Source organism: Petaurus breviceps, unplaced genomic scaffold (genome assembly GCF_028583685.1).
Source record: "Petaurus breviceps papuanus isolate PSGF00001 unplaced genomic scaffold, PetGlider_PUasm1.0 128, whole genome shotgun sequence".
Classification (NCBI taxonomy): Eukaryota; Metazoa; Chordata; class Mammalia; order Diprotodontia; family Petauridae; genus Petaurus; species Petaurus breviceps.
Genome location: NW_027185664.1, coordinates 12,127,227 through 12,147,242, shown reverse-complemented (window position 1 = coordinate 12,147,242; position 20,016 = coordinate 12,127,227). Strand labels below are relative to the sequence as shown.

The 20,016-nt window shown below is 35.3% G+C and overlaps 1 protein-coding gene across 1 annotated transcript in view; it reads left to right on the top strand.

The window, feature by feature from the left end:
* The window catches only part of DCC (DCC netrin 1 receptor), a 1,052,419-nt gene that overhangs the window by 462,536 nt on the left and 569,867 nt on the right, over positions 1-20,016 (top strand). The window contains exons 7-8 of the mRNA XM_069102085.1: positions 11,771-11,925; positions 15,961-16,081. Coding sequence (XP_068958186.1) covers positions 11,771-11,925; positions 15,961-16,081 — 276 coding nt within the window. The remainder of the gene's footprint in view (positions 1-11,770; positions 11,926-15,960; positions 16,082-20,016) is intronic.

The following is a 20,016-nucleotide window of genomic DNA, read 5'->3' as shown; positions in this document are numbered from 1 at the left end:
TAGATGATAGATAGATAGATAGATAGATAGATAGATAGATAGATAGATAGATAGATAGATAGATAGATAGATAGATAGATGATGGATAGATAGATGATGGATAGATAGATAGATAGATAGATAGATAGATAGATAGATAGATAGATAGATAGATAGATAGAATTTCCCCCAAATTTCTTGGAGATCATGCTAGATGATCACTAGACTAAAAGAATGGTCATTTTAAAACTGTAACCACTCAGTATTAGGAAATGGTAAGAACAAATTTTAGTTCTTTTTAAGTTATATGAGCTACTTTCTGTCATATAGCATAAGTGAGTGAACATGTTTATAATACCCAGCTTTTTACAATTCACATTTCCTCAAGCTCAAACTGTAAACCTTTCATCCCAGAAAGATGGTGATAGCTAAAAATATTTTTCCTATATACTTATACATGAGCATATATGTATGCACACACACATGCGAGGATATTGTATTATATGACATTAAAAAGATTGAAAGTTGGAATGAACCATAGAGCCCTTCTAGTTCAATCCTCTTTTTTCAATTAAGGAAACTGAGGCACAGATAGGTTAGTTAACTTCAAACAGGTAGAAATTTATAGACTAGCTTATCACTCAGGAAGACATGAATTCAAGTCTTGTTTGTAATATTTATTAGGTGTGTGGTCATGAACAAATCACCTAATCCCTCAAAGCCCCCAGTAACTGCAAGAATAGAAGTTATTGGTGAGTTTATGATGTATTTTGGAGGAAAGAATTTTCACAGCAGGAGTTCCCTACAACTTATTTAGTCCCAAGTCCAGCCCCTGCCTTATTCATATAAACACATCCGTATGTATGAATAAATTATGCATATGGACATTTATATGCATTGTGTATACATGTACATACATTTGTACATACATGTTCTGAAATTGTAGCAAAAGTGCCCTAGATTTGGGAGCAGTACTAAAGTGGGAGTAACAGACTTGAATATATGCTAATTATACTAAGCTCCAAGAGTGAAGTTAAATGACTAAGTTAAATGAAGGCCATGCATCTTCTGATGGTCATGAATGATCACTTATTTGTAATTCAGTTTCTAGCCCTGAATTTACAAGTATTAGATAATATAAAAAGATGCATGCACTTAAAACTTTGTGAAATTGTCTTCCTATCATTTTTAACAGTGGTCAGACATTTCCAAGCATATTATCCTTAGTCCGGTTCTAGATTGCTTTGTAGCCTTTAACATTATTGAACATCATCTCTTAATAGATATTCTCTCATCTCGGATTTCTCCTTCCTGGTTCTCCTCTTTATCTAACTGCTTCTTCTCAGTGTCTTTGACTCAGTCATCTATGCCATATCAACTAATATTAGTGTATCTTCTGGGCTCTCATCTCTTTTCGCTCTATCTCACTTGATGATATAATCAGGTCCTAAGGGTCCAATTGTTACGTTCATGAAGATGTTTCCCAGAGCTATATATCCATCCATAATCTCTTTTGTGAACTCCAGTCCTGTGTGGACAACTAACAATCTGGACTTAAATATTCCACATCAATCTTAAATTCAACATATCTGAAAAAATTTCTTATTTACTTCCCCTAAATAAATTTATCTTCTCAACTTCCCTATCATGTCAAGGTCTCTTCCCAGTTACCAAGGCCTGCAACCTCCATGGCACCCTCAACTCCTATCTCTCATCCCACATATCTCATCCATTGACAAATATTGTCATTACTACCTTCACATCATAAAAATAAGTTTATTTATCTCCACTCTCATAGATAGTACCCGAGTACAGATCCTCATCACCTTTCACCGATATCATTCTAATTGTCCTCCACTCAGCTGTCAACATGATTTTCCTAAAGCATAAGTGTGACTATGTTATTCATTCTGCTCAGTAAATTGTAGCAGTTCCCTTGTACCTACAGTATTAAATATGAAATCCTTGGCTTGGCATTTAAAAGCCTTGGTCCACACCTTGGCACCCAGTTCACCTTTTCTTCATCTAACATCCTCCTATTCATAAACTCTGTGATCCAGCTATACTTGCCAACTTGTTTTGTTTTGTTTCCACTCCATGCCTTTTTTCTAAATAATATTTCATTTTTTACAATTACATATAAACATATTTTCAACATTCATTTTAAAGATTTTGAGTTCTAATTTTTTCTCTCTCCATTCTTTCCCTCTTCCCTCCTGAGACAGCAAACAATCTGATATAGGTTATACATGTGCAATCAAGAAAACATATTTCCACATTAGTTAGTCATGTTGTAAAAGAAGAAACAGAACAAAATGGAAAAGTAAAAAAAAACTCACAAAAAGTGAAAATATTATGCTTTGATTTATATTCAGACTCCATGCTTCTTTCTCGGCATTTTCCATCATGAATGTTTTGGAATTGTCTTGCATCGTTATATTGCTGAGAAGAGTTAAGTCAATCATAGTTGATCCTCACACAGTCTTACTATTACTATGTACAATGGTCTCCTACTTCTGCTCAATTCACTCATCATCAATTCATGTAAATCTTTCCAAGCATTTTTTTCTGAAATCTACCTGCTCATCATTTCTTAAGTAAAACATTATTCAATTATTCATATACCACAATGTGTTTAGTCATTCTCCAATTGATAGGAATTCTCTCAATTTCCAATTCTTTGCCACCACAAAAAGAGCTATTATAAATATTTTTGTACATGTAAGTTCTTTTCCATTCTTATGATTTTTTTTGGGGGGGGGGATAGATAGAGTAGTGGTATGATTGGATCAAAGGGTATGCATAGTTTGATTAACCTTTGGGCATAGTTCCATAATGCTTTCCAGAATTTTTGTATCAGTTCCCAACTCCCCCAGCAATGCATTAATGTTCTATTTTCCCACATCGTCTCCAACATTTATCATTTTCTTTTTCTGATATATTAGCCAATATGATAGGTGTAAGGTGGTACCTTAATTTTCATGTTCTCTAATCAATAATGATCTACAGCATTTTTATCTGGCTATAAATAGCTTTAATTTCTTCATGCAAAACTGCCTTTTCATATTCTTTGACCATTTATCAATTTTGCAGTAACTTATATTTTAAAAATTTGATTCACTTTTCTATATATTTGAGAAATGATGCCTTTATCAGAAATACTTGCTGTAAAAATTGTTTCCCATCTTTATGCTTTCCTGATATTCTTAGTTACATTGATTTTGTTTGCGTAAAACTTTTTAATTTAATTCAATCAAAATTATCCATTTTGCATTTTATAATGTTATCTATCTATTTTTTGGTCATAAATTCTTCCCTTTTCTATAAAACTGATAGATAAACTATTCCTTGCTCTCCTAATTTGCCTATCGTATTACCCTTTATGTCTAAATCATGTAGCCATTTTGACCTTATTTTGATATATCGGGTAAGAAGTCGGTCTATGCCTAGGTTCTGCCATGCTAGTTTTCCCAGAAGTTTTTTTGTCCAATAGTGAGGTCTGATCCCAGAAGTTAGAGTCTTTGGGTTCATTAAAGAGTAGACTACTATAGTGCTGTATTATTCTTGCACAACTCTCATTTCTTTCCCCAATTTTTCTTCCACCTCTCTTTTTAATCCTTTTTGAACTCTTTCCAGATGACTTTTTGGGCTTGAGACCAATTCTTATTCCCCACTGAGGCTCATGTGTAGGCATTTTGACATTGTTGTCCTCTTCTGAGTTTGTGTTTTGATCTTCTCTTTTGTCATTATAGCGTTCTGTGTTCAGGGCTCTTTTGGTTTTCTGCATACAAATGGAACATAAAACCAGAGAGTTATTATATCAACTATCACTTGAAAGCTGGGGTAATTTTTCTTTTCTGTCTTTGTATCTCCAGGGTCTGATGGTTGGAGTACGAAGTAGGCACTTAATCATTGTTAACTGAATTGAACTCTCTGCATTGTTGAGTAAACTTCAATAGGAAAGGACAAAATTGATTTGTGGATGTTTCTGTTACCTGAGTGTTGTGTGGGTACCACTGTATTGACCCTAGATTGTGAAAATAAGAAAAGAATCAGAAGACATAATGAATTACTGTAGTTGCATATTTTTTTATATTAAGACAAAGGATTAAGGTGCATTCAAGTTGTATGGGTACCCATCTCTGCACATGAAAGTGGTCAGATCATTTTACTCAGGTGCTAGTCACATAACAAAATATCATTTATTTGTTAAATGAACCAAAAATAGAAAAAAAGAAGTTAGACTTTACATAAAAATAGAACCTAACAACCTAACCTAGGAAAATACTCTGAATGAAAAATGAACTCAAGTATGGTTAAATTTTTACTATGGAACCCAAGGGGAAAAACACCAATCATAATAGCAAAAAACAACTGCCAATCTTTTTCAGTGAGGTAAGATAGAAAGGCATGTGAGGAAGACACTTATGTATAGAGAAATCTAAAGCAGATTTTCAACAGTCATCATCTCTCACATGGAATAGGGGAAGAAGTAGGTGCAGAGAATACATTATCAGAGAAGAGCATCTAAAATATGCCTGCAGTCATCTGTGACGAGGATGGAGAACGGGATGGTAGTGTTAAATTGGCACAATTTTGCGCCAGTAAAGTTTTGCTAGCAAGTGTAAAGAACATTTTAACTGGCATACTCTTCCTAAAACTCTGATTTTTAAGGGGCATCAAACAGAACTGAAATAGATACCATACTCACACCTAGTATGTAAGACTGGCGTTTGCTTTGAAGCATTATTACATGAAATCAGGGTTTTCTGTAGGATCATTGACACGGAAGACCAAGAATCCAAACTAACAAAAATTATTCCTGCTCCAGCCACACTCTGATTACACGCACTACACAAACCTGTGATCAAGTCAGATGGAATGGTTTGTGGTCATCTGGATATGATAACATATAATATAATGAATCCTTATTACGGAATCCTGTTGTTACAACTGTGATATGTCCACTTGAAAACGTCTATTTTCATTGGGTGTATATATATATATTACACCTTGGCAACAAGTATACTGTAAACATTCGATGCAGGTCAATCTCTACAGATAGTCAGATTAAATGGGCTTGAAAATCATGGTCTTACTGACAACCAAACTGTTAAAGAGCTTTCTGGAGTACTAGATTTTCAGTGAAAAATAGAGATTCCACTCCAGCAAGGTTATAGGATTTTTCCTCCTATTCAGAGAGGAGAATAGCAAGCACTCAGGGCTTACAGCACCTCTTCTAATTTGTTTTGTTCCTAATGAATTCTGCTTTTTAATTTGCTTGTATTCATTTTGACTGTTCAACAGTATAATTTGTGGCACTTATTGTTAAATTTCGCTACATATAATGTTTAAAAAACACATACCTTCTAATTTTAAAGAGTTTGGATGAACCAGAGGAAGACATAGTGTCTCTAAGCTACAGAGGAGCATTTTGCGTTTCAATTACATGCCATTTGTGATTTTTTTTTAAAGCAATCATGGTTAAGTAACTTGCTCAAGGTTACACGGCCAGGTGTTTCTGGGTGGGTGTTAAGTGTCTGAGCCCGGGATTCGATCTCCAGGTCTTCTCAACACTGGAGCCGGTGCTCTTACTCGCTGTGCTACCTGGCTGCCCCAATTTGTGAATTTTTTAAACTAGTCTATATCTGGTACTTGCATATCTTGTAACTTCTGAGGCACTGCAAACATTTAGCAAAATGGCTTATCTGAAAGTAAAAGTTTTGAAAGCAAAGTTTGAATAAGAGAGCAATAGGGAATAGAAATTTAACCCTCGTTTATTAAGCACCTAGTATATACAAATGGTTATGTTAAGCTTTGAGAAGATAGAAGCTTTAAAAAATGAAGATACAGTCTCTGCCATCAAGAAGCTTATCATCTATTGGGTGAAGGGGAAAGAAGGGTGCATCTCTGTATCTCTCTCTCACACACAAACACACACGCGCACACATGCAAACATGCATGTTGCAATACAAGGCAGGTTTTGGTAGAACCAAAGGAGAAATTCAAAATATCCTTAAGAAAATTTGGAAGAAAATTACTTTTAGTGTGGAGTCAGGGAAGTTTTAACAGAAGAGGTTGTATTCTAGAAGAACACTGAAGAATGGAAATTCTTCAGTGTACGTAGAGAAGAACTGGAAATTAATTCCAGCCATGGGAAAGGTTCTAAATAAATGCACAGTGGTATGAAGTATTATGATTTGTATGATTGTTAAATACATAGATAGAAATTTAATTACTATAGAGGGCTCCCAGTGAGGAAATTCCTGGATTAATGTAGATTGGTAACTTCTCTTTAACTTGCATTTGAGATTTAACTTTTTAGTATCACTATATTAGTTACACAAAAATCACTGCCCATAAATAATCAGTTTACATTTTTTGTAAAGCTCTTCCTAAGATCAAAGCCTTTCCTAAAAACTGAGAGAAGACCAAAAAGTAAAACCTAGTCCCCAACATGAAGAGTCTAATAATCAATTTGGGGAGATAAGATGCCTATCGTGGCAACTGAAAATAAAGGATAGAGAGCTGCCCTCAAAACCAAAAGATGTGGATGCAAGGCCTGCTTCTGACACATAGTTGTATCACTATGGACAAGTCACTAAAATTCTCAGTATATATACTAGAAAACTCATTATGACTCAAGTTTCAGAGAAGGTAAGCATTGTTGTTTCTTTCTCTGGATGCGGATAGTGTTTTCCTTCATGAGTCTTTTGGAATTCTCTTGGATCTTTTTATTACTGAGAAGAGCTAAGTCTATCAAAGTTGGTCATCGTACCATGTTGCTGTCATTGTGAACATGTACTCATCCTCTGCTCACTTCACTCAGCATCAATTCATGTAAATCTTTCTGGGTTTTTCTGAAATCTGCCTGCTCATCATTCCTTATGGAACAATAGTATTCCATTACGTACATATGCCACCACAGAAAGAACTGCCATGAATATTTTTGTACATGTGGGTCCTTTTCTGTTTTTTATGCATCTTTGAAACTGTCCTCTTCACCTCTTTTTTTCTTTTTGGAGGGGGAAAGTAGAGCAATTGGGGTTAAGTGACTTGCCCAAGGTCACACAGCTAGTTTGTGTGTGTGTCTGTGTCTGTGTGTGTGTCTGTGTCTGTGTGTTAAGTGTCTGAGGTCAGATTTGAATTCAGGTCCTCCTGACTCCAGGGCTGGTGTTCTATTCACTGAGCCACCTAGCCACCCCTCTTCACCTATTTACTCAATAAATCACCAAGACCTGCTATTTTCTACCCTTTAACAATTCATATTTGACTCGGTACTTCCATTGACTCTCCTGGATGAAAAGGACAAAGGAATGTTAATTATTTGGGGGGGGAGGATCCTTAGGATAAAGACCCTTCTTGTAGAAAAGAACTTAGCAGAAAATGGTTTTACAAAACAAAATAGAAAGCTATGATGCATCAGGCTAAATTTCCTAGATCCTTCTTTCCTTCTTGGTGAGTCCCTGGCTGCGATTGCCATTTCTTAAAGAATCGTTAACAGTGTTCACTTTACTCCCAGATCAGCTTACTCTCCTGACTCTTTAACTCCTCAGCATTCTTTCCCTGAAGTGCTCTCTTCTTCCCTCTTTTTAGTCCCTTTTTATGTTTGGTCTTTTCCTATTAAATACAGGCTTCTTAACAGTAGTGTCTAATGAATGCTTTATCCGTTTCTATCTTATCTGTTATCCTGACCCAAGCCTATGTCTATGAGACTCTCTTCTTATTGGTGGAGATGAATACTTTGCCCTGCATGAGGCATAGGATGGAGTTGGTAAGAGGTGAGAGAGCTCTAGCCTTTGCCACTCCCTTCTGAGGCTCTGCAAGTGGGTTTTCCTTTTGAATGTACCTTAAGGATTTTTCTGGACCAGCCCCCCTTTTGGAATTCTTCAGGATCTATATCCTTTGGAACTGCCAAGTCTTATTTGAGTATGACAGAGCTTTGGATTCAGTGCAAATAAAGGCTATATATACCTCCTTGAGAAAGTTACTTAACACTTCTAGGTCTCAGTTTCTTCATTTGAATAGATGGTCTCTGAGGTCCTTTCCAGGTCTGCAACTATGATCCTATGACTTTGTTTAAGTTATGGTCTATTAGCCATTTTATATGACTTTGGGATACACGGGCTAGAAGCCCTCTAGGATTTAACTTCCATAATTTTAAATAAGAAAGTTAGACAATGAGCTCCAAGATATGATCAGGATCTAAAATTATCTGGTTGTATAAGTAGAGCAATATGAACAGAATAGATATTGTCAGGGAATAGAAAATGTAAGTTACATGTTCATGAGAAGAACCCATTTGTTATCTCTTGAAGAGTAATGAACCATTCGTGATTTTTGAGTGTGGGAGATGTGAGTGATTTGTTTTTGGAAAATGAATATATTCCATGTTTCCCCAATAATAAGACACTGTCTTATTATTTTTTTGGACAGAAAAACACCAGAGGGCTTATTTTCAGGGGTGGGCTTATTTTAATGAACATTGACAGCAATTTGAATAAACAGGTAAATGTGAACAAAAAAATGTACCTTTATTCAATAATGAATTCAATAAAGAACAGGATGACGCGCTCACTGCTGCAGCTCTGATTGGATGCAGCTCAGAGCGCGGTGTGCATTTCACGGGAGGGGGAGGAAGGTGCATACAGAGGGTACTGTAATGTAGCGTGTAGTGCAGGGGATCACCTTCACTACAGTAGCAATCTCAATAGGGCTTATTTTCGGGGTAGGGCTTATTTTAGAGGAATCTTACACAGTAAGGGGAGGGATTTAGGTCCTCCTATTTTCGGGATAGGTCTTATTATCGGGGAAACATGGATCTTCTCCAACCCTTGATAGTGGTCACTTCATTACTCTCCCAAAGTTATATAGGAATAGTAATTTGGAGAAGGCATGAAATCTTATGAAGAGGTATATCTCCTCCAGAATGAAAACGTCCAATGGGCAAATAGCAAGGTTTCCTTCATTTGTGCTCTTGCCTCTTGTTTTCTAATGTAAGCCAGAATCTGTGCATTTTAAGAATCATCTCAAGGATGATGATAATGACATTTCATAATTTAGTGCTTTAGAGTTAGCCAAATAGTCATTGTCTTAGGGTGAGGGACAGATAGTTAAAGTATTTAGTGGACCCTTACCCTCAAAATTCATATTGGAGAACATAGAAGACTTTTAATTCTTTACATTTATCTCTGCATTCAGTTAACAAATAGCTGTGTACTTCATAATAGGATATCTACTAAATACCAATGATGCAAAAATGAAATGAAATTGCCCCAGAATTCAAGGAGTTTATCATTTCCTGTAATGTTAACTGATATTTATAGGGCATTTTAAGGATTTCAAAGCACATTATGTTGAGATGCTCAATTAGTAGCCATTATCAACATTTAAAAGATGAAGAAACTGAGGCCCATAGAAGTTTAGGGAGCATCACACAATGTCCAAGATGGAATGAAATGATTTACATAAATTAACAGGTGTAACTAGTATTGTATTCCTTTCCTTCTCAATGGGTGGAAGGTAAGGTGAAGAGAGTGAGAAAATTTGCAACTGAAAATAAAATTTTATAATACATATAATGGTGTGTGTGTGTGTGTGTGCGCGTGTGTGTTCACACATACATAGCCAGTAATAGCTATCTCTTTTTTATTTTTTATTTTTTGCTTTTTGGAGGGGGTAAAGCAGGGAAATTGGGGTTAAGTGACTTGCCCAAGGTCACACAACTAGTAAGTGTTAAGTGTGTGAGGTCAAATTTGAACTCAGGTCCTCTTGACTCCAGGGCTGGTGCTCTATTCACTGTCACCTAGTTGCGCTATACTAGCCATCGCTTGGAAAAAATTACTTAAAACGAAAATGGAGAACAAAGAAGCTACACAAAACTTAAGTAGCACATATAAATGCTGCTTATATTTTATTTATATACAAATTTAATGGAAAATTTCTGTTTATATGTGAATTTATATAAATTTTGTTTATAAATGAATTTTTATTTATATATAAAATAAAAAAAAATAACAAGCACAGCAAATGTTAAAGCCCAAATAAATAGTTGTTTAACTCAAACTCCTGAGGAGAATGTGCATTAATGAAGCTCTAGAAAGATCGTGCACTTAGTGAAAGAACAGAGCCAGAGCACACATTCTTAGACTCCCATGCCTGAGATTTGCTCTGTATTGTGTGACTAGTGGAACATGTGTGAGTGCAGTACACATATTAAATGCAAGAATGTATTTGTCTCTCTATCTAATTTTTCTACATCCTTTTCTATCTCTCCAGACACATATACAAAGATATACACACAGGAATATATACAAGCATACAAATATGCATATCTCTACACACAAGTGTTCAATAGATACACATATATACAACTACATGCACATGTACACACATAGCAGCATGCATACTCACAGTACATGCACACAATGTATACATATGTGCGTGTCTATTCACACACATGTGAGCATACGTGCACACAATATATTGTTTACATGTACCTATATATGTTTGTATGTATATGTACATGTATGCATACATAAAATACACAAAAATAATTATAGAAATATGTATTTCAGAAAATACTCATGTGCATTTGCAGAACTTGCATAAATACTCTCCCCCCTCTTGTCAGTGGTCCCCCAAAGAGCGAACGTTTACCAAAACCATTTATAGATTTATTGTCTACAACTGGAAATATGGTACACATCAGAGGAAGCAACATTTATAGATTTATTGTCTATAACTGGAAATATGATACACATCAGAGGAAGCAAAATTTGAGGGCCTACTGATGATGAAGTTTTTGAATTTTGATACTTTGGTAATTTTGAAGAAATGTATTCATAGAAGTCACTGTGTAATGCAAATAGAAATACAGTCAATTAAATATTCAACATGGGCACTTGAAAATGCACATGTATTTTCTGTGTGAAAAGAGATAGCATGTCTAGCTTCCCAGGGACTATGAATATTTGAGAATGAACAGTTCACTTGTTAGTTTTTTTCTTAGTATTGAAGATTTTAGGCATCATGGCATAAGCTTGAAAGTTCATTAGTGATTTTTTTGTTGCATTAGCGATTTTTCTTCAATTGCAAATTTCCATCATCATCTAACTAACATTATGATAATGAAGAAGTTAAATTAAATTAGCATATTGTATACCATAATGTGAAAACAATAATACATTATGATCATACAAGACAATGGATAATTGCTAGAACAATAAGGCTGTGTCTTCAATAAAGATAATCCAGCTCATTTTAGCTCCCTATCATCATGCCCAGTTTCAACCAGGGAATGAGCTCAGCCAAATACCCATGTTACTGATGGAAACCTGCAATGCTTTCAGTATAAGCTTTCTTCTCTGTAGGCTTGTTTAAGTGTGTGTCATCCTCTGCTTCTCTGACGAACTGACATAAATTTTCTAGCTCTATTTATCTATTGGTGTCCAGGTCACTTTTATGTGAGCACTTTGGTACTCAGAATATCTATTATATATAATCCCATTTTTTTTCCAAATTGGGCTTTTTATCTTTCCTTGTGGTAAAACACTATTAACTTCAATTGATTAACTGTATTTGAGAAAATAAATGCTTTCTACACATGTTCCTTTTTAATAAGGTAAAGATTTTGCGGAAAATTTGAATTACAAATGTTTTCTATTTCAGTGTAGTATGTTTTTAGTTCAGTGAAGTCCTCAGCATTCAATGTTTACAGTCCAAACCTTTTAATTTACTTTTCTTTTCTTTTTTTCTTTTTCTTTTTCTTTTTCTTTTTTTGTCTTTGCAGTTCCACCATGGTTTTTAATTCACCCTTCAAATCTCTATGCCTATGAGAGTATGGACATTGAGTTTGAGTGTGCTGTCTCGGGAAAGCCTGTGCCTACAGTGAACTGGATGAAGAATGGAGATGTGGTCATACCTAGTGATTATTTTCAGATAGTGGTAATTACATTTTGCCCTATTAGATTTACAGCTTTTTTGAAATTGTGTGGTAGTTCTTCAGTTATATCTGGATATGACTTTCTTGAGGAACACAAGGTCCCTGTACCTGATTTTCAAATGTGTTACAAAGCTGTCTTCTGAAACAAACTGGATTCTTTGAAAGCACGTTTTTCAATGTATTTTAAAGTTATTTTCCTCAAGCAAATAATAGTCCATGAAGTGATCTGAAATAAATCTCTGTTGCTATTTAGTAGATTCAAGCTTGATATAATAGTATATTATCATTTTAGAGTTAGCAAGGACAATATAGTTTGAGAGGAATTTCATCCAAATCTCTTGGGTTATGAATGAATTAGCTGAGTCCCAGTAAGGCTAAATGACTAGCAAGAGGTTACATGGCTAATTAGTGACACAACCAGAATTAGAACCCAGGTCTTCTAATCCAGCATTCTTTCTCTTTCACTATGTTGCCACTTACGTATACTTCAACATTATTTTATGGCCCTAAATTTCCATAAAAAATTATGTAATTCTGGTATATCCTTTCTCTAGGAAGATTGTGGAGATAACTTCAGTCTTCCTCAGTTTCTAGTATAATATCTTTCTTTTAGTGAATTCTCATTAGAATAAAAAAGGTGGATATTAACAGAAAAGACTTGGAATCATTATCATCATTACCATCATCCAGTGTGTGAATTTGGGCAAGTCTCAACTTCTCTGAGACTCGATATACTTGGTAAAATAATGATGAAAATGCTTTATCCTACCTCTTTCATAATCTTATGGTGACTATGAAATGAGATCTTTGCACGAAAGTTCTTTGTATCTGTAAAGCAATATAGAAATTCAAACTTTGTGAATTAAGATGATAATAATAAGAGGAACATTGACTTAGAAATGGAAGGAACATCAGAGTTAAAACCTCTCATTTTACAAAAGACCATACTGAGCCCCAGAGATGTAAAATGTCTTGTCCAAGGTCACACAGGTAGTAAATCTCTGATGAATTCAGGTCTTCCCACCTGCACACACTATGTTTTATCCTTTGTACCATCTACTTGATGTTCTACCTACTTACAAGTTTTGTTCTGGGCTTTACAATTTTTCAATTGTATTTTTCTATATTGTTTTGAGTTCTGGAGACAGCTTAGGTAGAAGGGATGCATACATACATATATATATATATATATGTGTGTGTCTATATACATGCAAGTGTGTATATATATATAGGTATGTATAGGTATGTATGTGTGTGTATATGTGTGTGAGTGTATTTTTTTACTATAAGAAACTTGGCCACTATCCTTTTTGATGAAAGTTATTCTGTCTTTCCTTGTTTATATCCAGTGACAAGATAGCAAGAGACCTGTCCCTAAAAGGCATAGACTACCCTTTTTAAGTGGTTTTTGCTTAACAGTTTTAGTAAATGTACTTTTAGGGATTCATTTGAGCAATTATACCATAGTATCTGTTATGTTAAAGTACAAAGTTTCAGCAAAATATCTTTTTCACAAAAAAGTGCAATAATTTTTATAGTTTTATATATTTATATATGAACAAGTTCACATCCAGAGGTGAGGTGATACATATACCTGTGGTAGAGCAAAAAAGTGTAACCAAAGAACGTCTAGGTTCTAGCGTAACCTCTGAACATCCTAAAAGTGTGACTGTCGGTAAACCATTGTCAGTCTCATCATCTCATCTTAGTGACCCCAAGCAACTTTCAAAGACTCTATAATTTTCAGGGTAAATGTCAATATGCATGGAGAGAAGGATTTTCCTTTCTAGAATTTCCTATGCCAATGAAATCACCAAAGTAAAAAAAGCAAAACAAACCCAAGTAAGTGCTAGAAACAGAGTTAGTAACCTAGGGCTGCTTATTCCCTGCCTCTTATTCCTCTCATCCTCCTCTTCCTCCCCCTGCTCTTCCTTCTCTTCTTCTTCCTCCTCCTCCTTCTCCTCTTCCTGTCACTACAACTACTACTAATACCACCAGCACCACCACCACCACCACCACCACTACTACTACTACTACTACTACTACTACTACTACTACTACTACTACTACTACTACTACTACTACTACTAGTATGACTATTGCCATTGTTAAATACATAGTTTGTAATGTGCTTTGTAATAATTACTTCATTACTTTATAAATATTACTTCAACACTTTATAAGTATCACTTCAACAACCCTGGGAAGTAGGTTCTATAATTATTCCCATTTTATAGGTGAGGAAATTGAGGCAGTTAAGCAGCATGGCTGTAGGCAAATAACAAGTAGGTATCAGAGGCCATCTCAGTACTCAGATCTTCCTAACTTCATGTCAAGTAGTTAGTCCACACTTAAATGCCAATGATGTATCATACAGTCTCCTTTGTTTAAGGGGTAGAGATCCTTGCAGAGACCATGGTTTTTGTTTTTTTGTTTCCATTTCTTTCTTTGTTTTAACTACCTTTTGTGTACCTTTGGTTCCTATATGACATTCCAAGGATTGAAGGAAACATCTCCATTTTTTACCTTTCTCATTTATCTTTTATATTTCAAAATAGTTGTATTTTCAATTGATTTCATATCATTTGATGGAAATACAGTGATGATGAAAAAAAGTTAACTTTGGAATGCTTTACAACCCATTAGTTCCTTTAAGTTCACTGCTGTTTGCCCTACAACAGAATTAAAAATGACCTGTCATTCAGCGATTTGAAATGTGCTGTATACACATGAAATATATGCTGCTTGCATATAAAGGAAATTGCTGGGTGCCCTTAAGGATACATGATAAAATGTAACATTTGTTTTCTGTACAGTTTGAATAATCTTTCCCCCTGCATGACTCATTACTGCCAACCCATTTAAATGTCTACAATCTTAGGGAAAGGGAAAATAAAATGCAAAACGCTTGTCTCAAACTCATTGTATACTTAAACAAATATTTTCCCCAAAAGCTTCGGAAATCTAAGTCTTGGACCAAAGTGATATATAACTATGCGCTTCTGACAGTACATCTAATATTAATAGGAACTTTTATGAGAATTGCCAATTAGAAATTACCTACATGTGAGAATTTTATATTAGTTGAGAATTTGCTACCTGATTCTGAAAACAATTAAGTATTCCCCATGAGAGAATATTTTTCAATTTAATGACTTAAGGGGATGTGATTTAGCATGCCTCAAATTTATACAAATAATGCTTCTACTAATAACTAAAATAAACTGAGTTAAGTATAAATTAAAAACAGTCTTCAGATCATTAAATCATTTTTCCTCATATAAATAGAAACAGATTGGCTTGCCACATGGAAGTGAAAACTTACATTCATTTAATTTAGTTGTTTGTTTTTTAATGGGAGATACAAGATAATTTGAAACTTGTCAGCAAAAAAAAATTTTTTTCTTCAATTTTTCCATAAACTGGAAAATCGTTCTCTGAGTATGATAGAGTTTATTTGAAAAGTCATAAACGATCAACAAAGAGACATATAACAGGGAAAAGTGAGTTAGTCATATGCAAAAACGGAGGGATAGCCAACAGATGGCCCATGTCCACCACTGGTCACAATACCATGTCATGAGAACTAGAAGCTGTGGTTTCTGCCCTCCCTCCAATCACACACACACACACACACACACACACTCCCCCCTCCCTCACAACTGTTGATATTGAACTCTAATCATTTTGGAGGGTGGGGCAAGAAGTAAGGCAAGTCATTGATACAACCTATCACTCACCTGATGAAGATTCTTCAGTTCATATGCACATTGTCTGTACTTCATTATGTCCATGGACTCAAGGTAATAAGCTTAATTGTAATACCAGATCACATGTTTGTTGATACATTTAGCAGATACGTAGGAAACTACTAAGTTTTATGAAGAGGTGTAAGTGAAGCAAAGATCCAATGAGTACGTCCTCCCTTCCAGTATATTCAGGAAACTAACAATAAAGCTTGGTTGAAGTTACGCTTTGGTGCTGATTTGTGTTGTTATTGTTTTAAAAACATCTCAGTCATTTGTTCTTCTCCCTAGGGTGGCAGCAATTTGCGGATCCTTGGAGTAGTAAAGTCAGATGAAGGCTTTTATCAATGTGTAGCTGAGAATGATGCTGGGAATACACAGACCAGTGCCCAGCTAATCATCCCTGAACCTGGTAAGAAGCTAAGAAATGCTGTTTGTAATTAATGTGATTAGTACTCAATTTAGAAAACCCAAAATGCTTTACACATCTCTCCCAGATCCGGTTCCAAATTATTTGGGCTACCAAAGAATGAACTGTTAAAAGAAGGAGGGGAGGAGGGGTTCCTTGATCAAAAGAGTTTTGGAGTGGGGACTCAAAAATTTGGGAAATCTCTCAGAAGGTGAAAGATATTTAGATATACATTCTATGTTAGGTCAATGTCTCTTTCTAACTGTTTTTGGAAATGTTTTTATTATTATGAATGAAGGAAGAATCTTGTTTTGTTAGTTTCTGATAATTAAAAATGGAGAAATGTTAAAAATCATTGTATTTTTGTAGCATTCATATAAAATTTTCTTATAAATGTACTACAACACTTGGAAACAAACTGCTTAGGACTAGTGGGATAATCAAGAAATAAGACCCCCCAAAAATAGGAAATTGAAATTTTCTTTCATTTTTGCCTCGATATAGTTTACAAAGAACATAAACTATTCATTTTCGTAGATGTTTTATATAGCACACATTTATTGCATGAATGTTGAGTGTTTTCTTTCTGTTGATAATGCTAACTCTTCAGTTACTCTTGGTCTTTAAAAAAATTAGTCTTCTAAGAAGCAAACTAAATAAATTTAAATGATATCTCATTGTCTTAGATGATTTTTTTTAATGTGACTATTAAGTCCTCAGATCCAATGCATTCTTTATCCAATCATGTGAGACACAGACATAATGCTCACAATGTGATTTCACTCAACTTCCCTCCCCTTTTTTTTTTAAAAGTTGGGTATAGAGGGGAAGAATTTCAAAACTATAGGAATGAGAATAGCCCATCTATTGGATAAGACAATGAACTATCATTTAAGGTCCTTCATTTATCAGATGATTTTATTTTCCAATTTCGTGTATGCTGCCTTCTAAGTTACTATGTGCAGAAAAATATATGCTTTAAAACAAATGAAAATAATAATAACAAGGTGGGAGGAAGGGAGAAAGAAGAGAAACTTTAAAAAGACTGCCTCTAACTCAACCAGAACTATGCACACTATATTCTGACTCACTGATGATTACTTAGGGAATCAGACTGGCACATTTTACCTCAAATTAAGTTACACACAGGAAGCCTCATCACAGAGGAAAACCATAATCCAACAGGTAGCCTTTAATCACAGAAGCCAGCATTCAGCTTGGGCTCTTTGATTATTTTTCAGTAGATATAAGCCTGGGGGAAGAGGGCTACCCTTAGCAGTAATGTAGTTTTAATATATTACCAGAACCCGCCTAGAGGAAACTGGATAATTCATTACTTCTTCCACCTAGATGTTAAAATGCTGTCAGTAAATTCTGTACTCATGGTCAGTGTTTATTATGTTTGGCATTGGATTAGAATGAAAGCAAAAGAAAATGAAGACAAAATCCTAAAGGGCTGCAGGATACCATTGTAACTGTCTGCGTTTCCCCCTTATAAATGATGGATGACTTTTTCCTGGCTATTTAATCAGATCTTCAAACAATGCCACTCCAATTCCTCAGAGATGTTGAGGAGGCCAGCATGCACAGATGGTAGAGAGGCAAGCTATACATATAAATTAAGTGATGGGGCTGACCATGGTGACGAGAACACAGCCCTCTCTTTTAAAAATTGGTCAATAAATGGTCACCATATATATTCAGGCACAGTGTGAACCCTGCGTTGCCCAGCTGTTCAGTTTTGGCCTGTCCACAGGCCTCTGACTGAGAGTTACCCCTGGCAACCCCGACAATCTGTTCCTCAGTGAGGCCCAGACAATGACCTATTCTGTGTGAGTTGATACTCAGGGAAGCCTCATGAAGTTTCAATATTATTTCTTATAAACATTTTTCAACCCCACTTTTGGAAACTAGTCATTTAGAGATAAAAAATAACAATCTATTGATCACTGACTTCAGTGAACTGCTTTCTTCCTTCTCTTGACAATGCTCTGTGAGAATTAAAGTGTTGTTAATTGATGTGCTGTCACATGTAAAAGGGATACAGCTCTTTACAGGTAGAAGTCAGATACCTTTCCATCCCCACTATCCACCCCATCATTTACATTCCTTAAAATGTATTATGCTCAGTCTTTGAAAGCCTAGTTAATAGTAAAGGGCTCCTAGCAGTAAGAGAATGAGATTCACAACCTGAGGTTCAGTTCATGATTACTTTCAATATAAAACTGGCATAAGAAGTTACTGTGAACAGCCTTGATTTTTCTTTCCATCCCCAGTGCTTAGTATAGCATGTGGCCAATAGAAAGAACTTAACTGTATGTTTTGTTAGTTGCTTGATCAAAGAGAATAGGAGCCATGATACAGGTCCCAAAAGTCTTAGTGAAATTTTAAGGTATTAAACCTATTTCCTAAAGCTTTAATAACTCTTCACTAAAGCTTTTCCTAAGCTTTAGTAGCTTAAATCTGCACTAATTCTTTTAGTCTTAAAGCATTCAAGCTTTAATAGCTAAAACCTCAAGTAAGACTTTGGGGATACACTGCATGTTTTTTCCCCTTAGTAGATATGTGATTTCCTTGGTATCAGGAACAACTCTTGGTGATAAAACCCCTGCATATTATTCCCCACTCTGCAATATCTTAGACTGATTAAATTTCCTGTGCAGATCCTGAAAGTTTAAATCACTTGCCCAGGGTTCTACAGCTAAATTGTGTCAGAGGATGGACTTGAAACCAGATTTTATTTATTTATTTGTTTTTTTTCTGACTCTGAGGTGAGTTCCATACCGTATGTCAAAGTGCTTCTACTTGGCATGTAAATTTTAATTCTATAATAATGAATGGGAAGTTAATTATGTTGCTTTGGCTGTATTACTTGTGTACCTGTTAGCTGTACATTAGTTAGCAATGGCTTATTTATGTATAAGAAGTATCTATTCTGAGCCAAGTTGCAGAGAAAAATAATGCTATGAGGTAGATACCATGGATGGTGAGCGATGGAGAAGATAAGTATTAGGAAGTCCATACATATATGGGTCAGGAGGAAAAGTGCCAGCGACACAGGAAATTTGTGGATCAGAGGATAGAATATGCCAGTGTTTGAAGAGGTGAGCAGAACACAAGAAGACAACAATTGAAGTCCATGCCTCGCTCAGTTTCTCATCCCTGTTCTCGGTATTTTTACCATGTCCTAAGCTACACTGTCCACTCATCTTTAGTGGAAGGCAACGTGGGAACAGTGGGGGTGAAAATAGTAGCTGCAATAAGTAGCTCTTGGCATTCAAAAAGCAGCTGTGATGGGGTGAAAGCTGGGCAGAACAACTTGAAATGAATATGGAAAACAAGTTAAGACAAAATTGGAATCCCAGTTAAAGGTATGACATGATGTTTTATTTCCAAAACTGCAAGAAAAGCCTTCTGGAAAAAAAAAGTCAAGTGATCTTAAGAACAGTAAATCCTATTAGAAACCACCACCAGCTTGGCCCATGAATTCAAGCTTATTATGTAGCAAGTCATGTTCCCCACAGTAACTTATAGTGCATGCCTCTCGCTTTAACAAGAACTTCCTTTCATGCTGGTGTTATCTGCATTCCCCAAAACCACTGTTATGATGGAGTTCTTCTGTACTACGGGAAATATATTGCTTAGGCATTTAGAAAACTGTGAATTGCTATCAATTACCTGTCCTTCTCAGAAAGGTTATGATTAAGAATGATGTTGAATTTTTCACATTGTAATAAGGTGGTACATCACAGGGCCTAGAAATAGATAAAGTTATTTAAGGCTAGGTTTAAGCTTTAAGGCATAGAAAGTGCAAGTTTTATCCCAGATTTATTATTTTTTTGGTATGTACTGCCTTATCAATTTGAAGAGAAAAATTGGAAAAACCTAAAGGGCAAGAAGAAAGTCTATAGGCACTGACTGACTTTTCTAACTATATT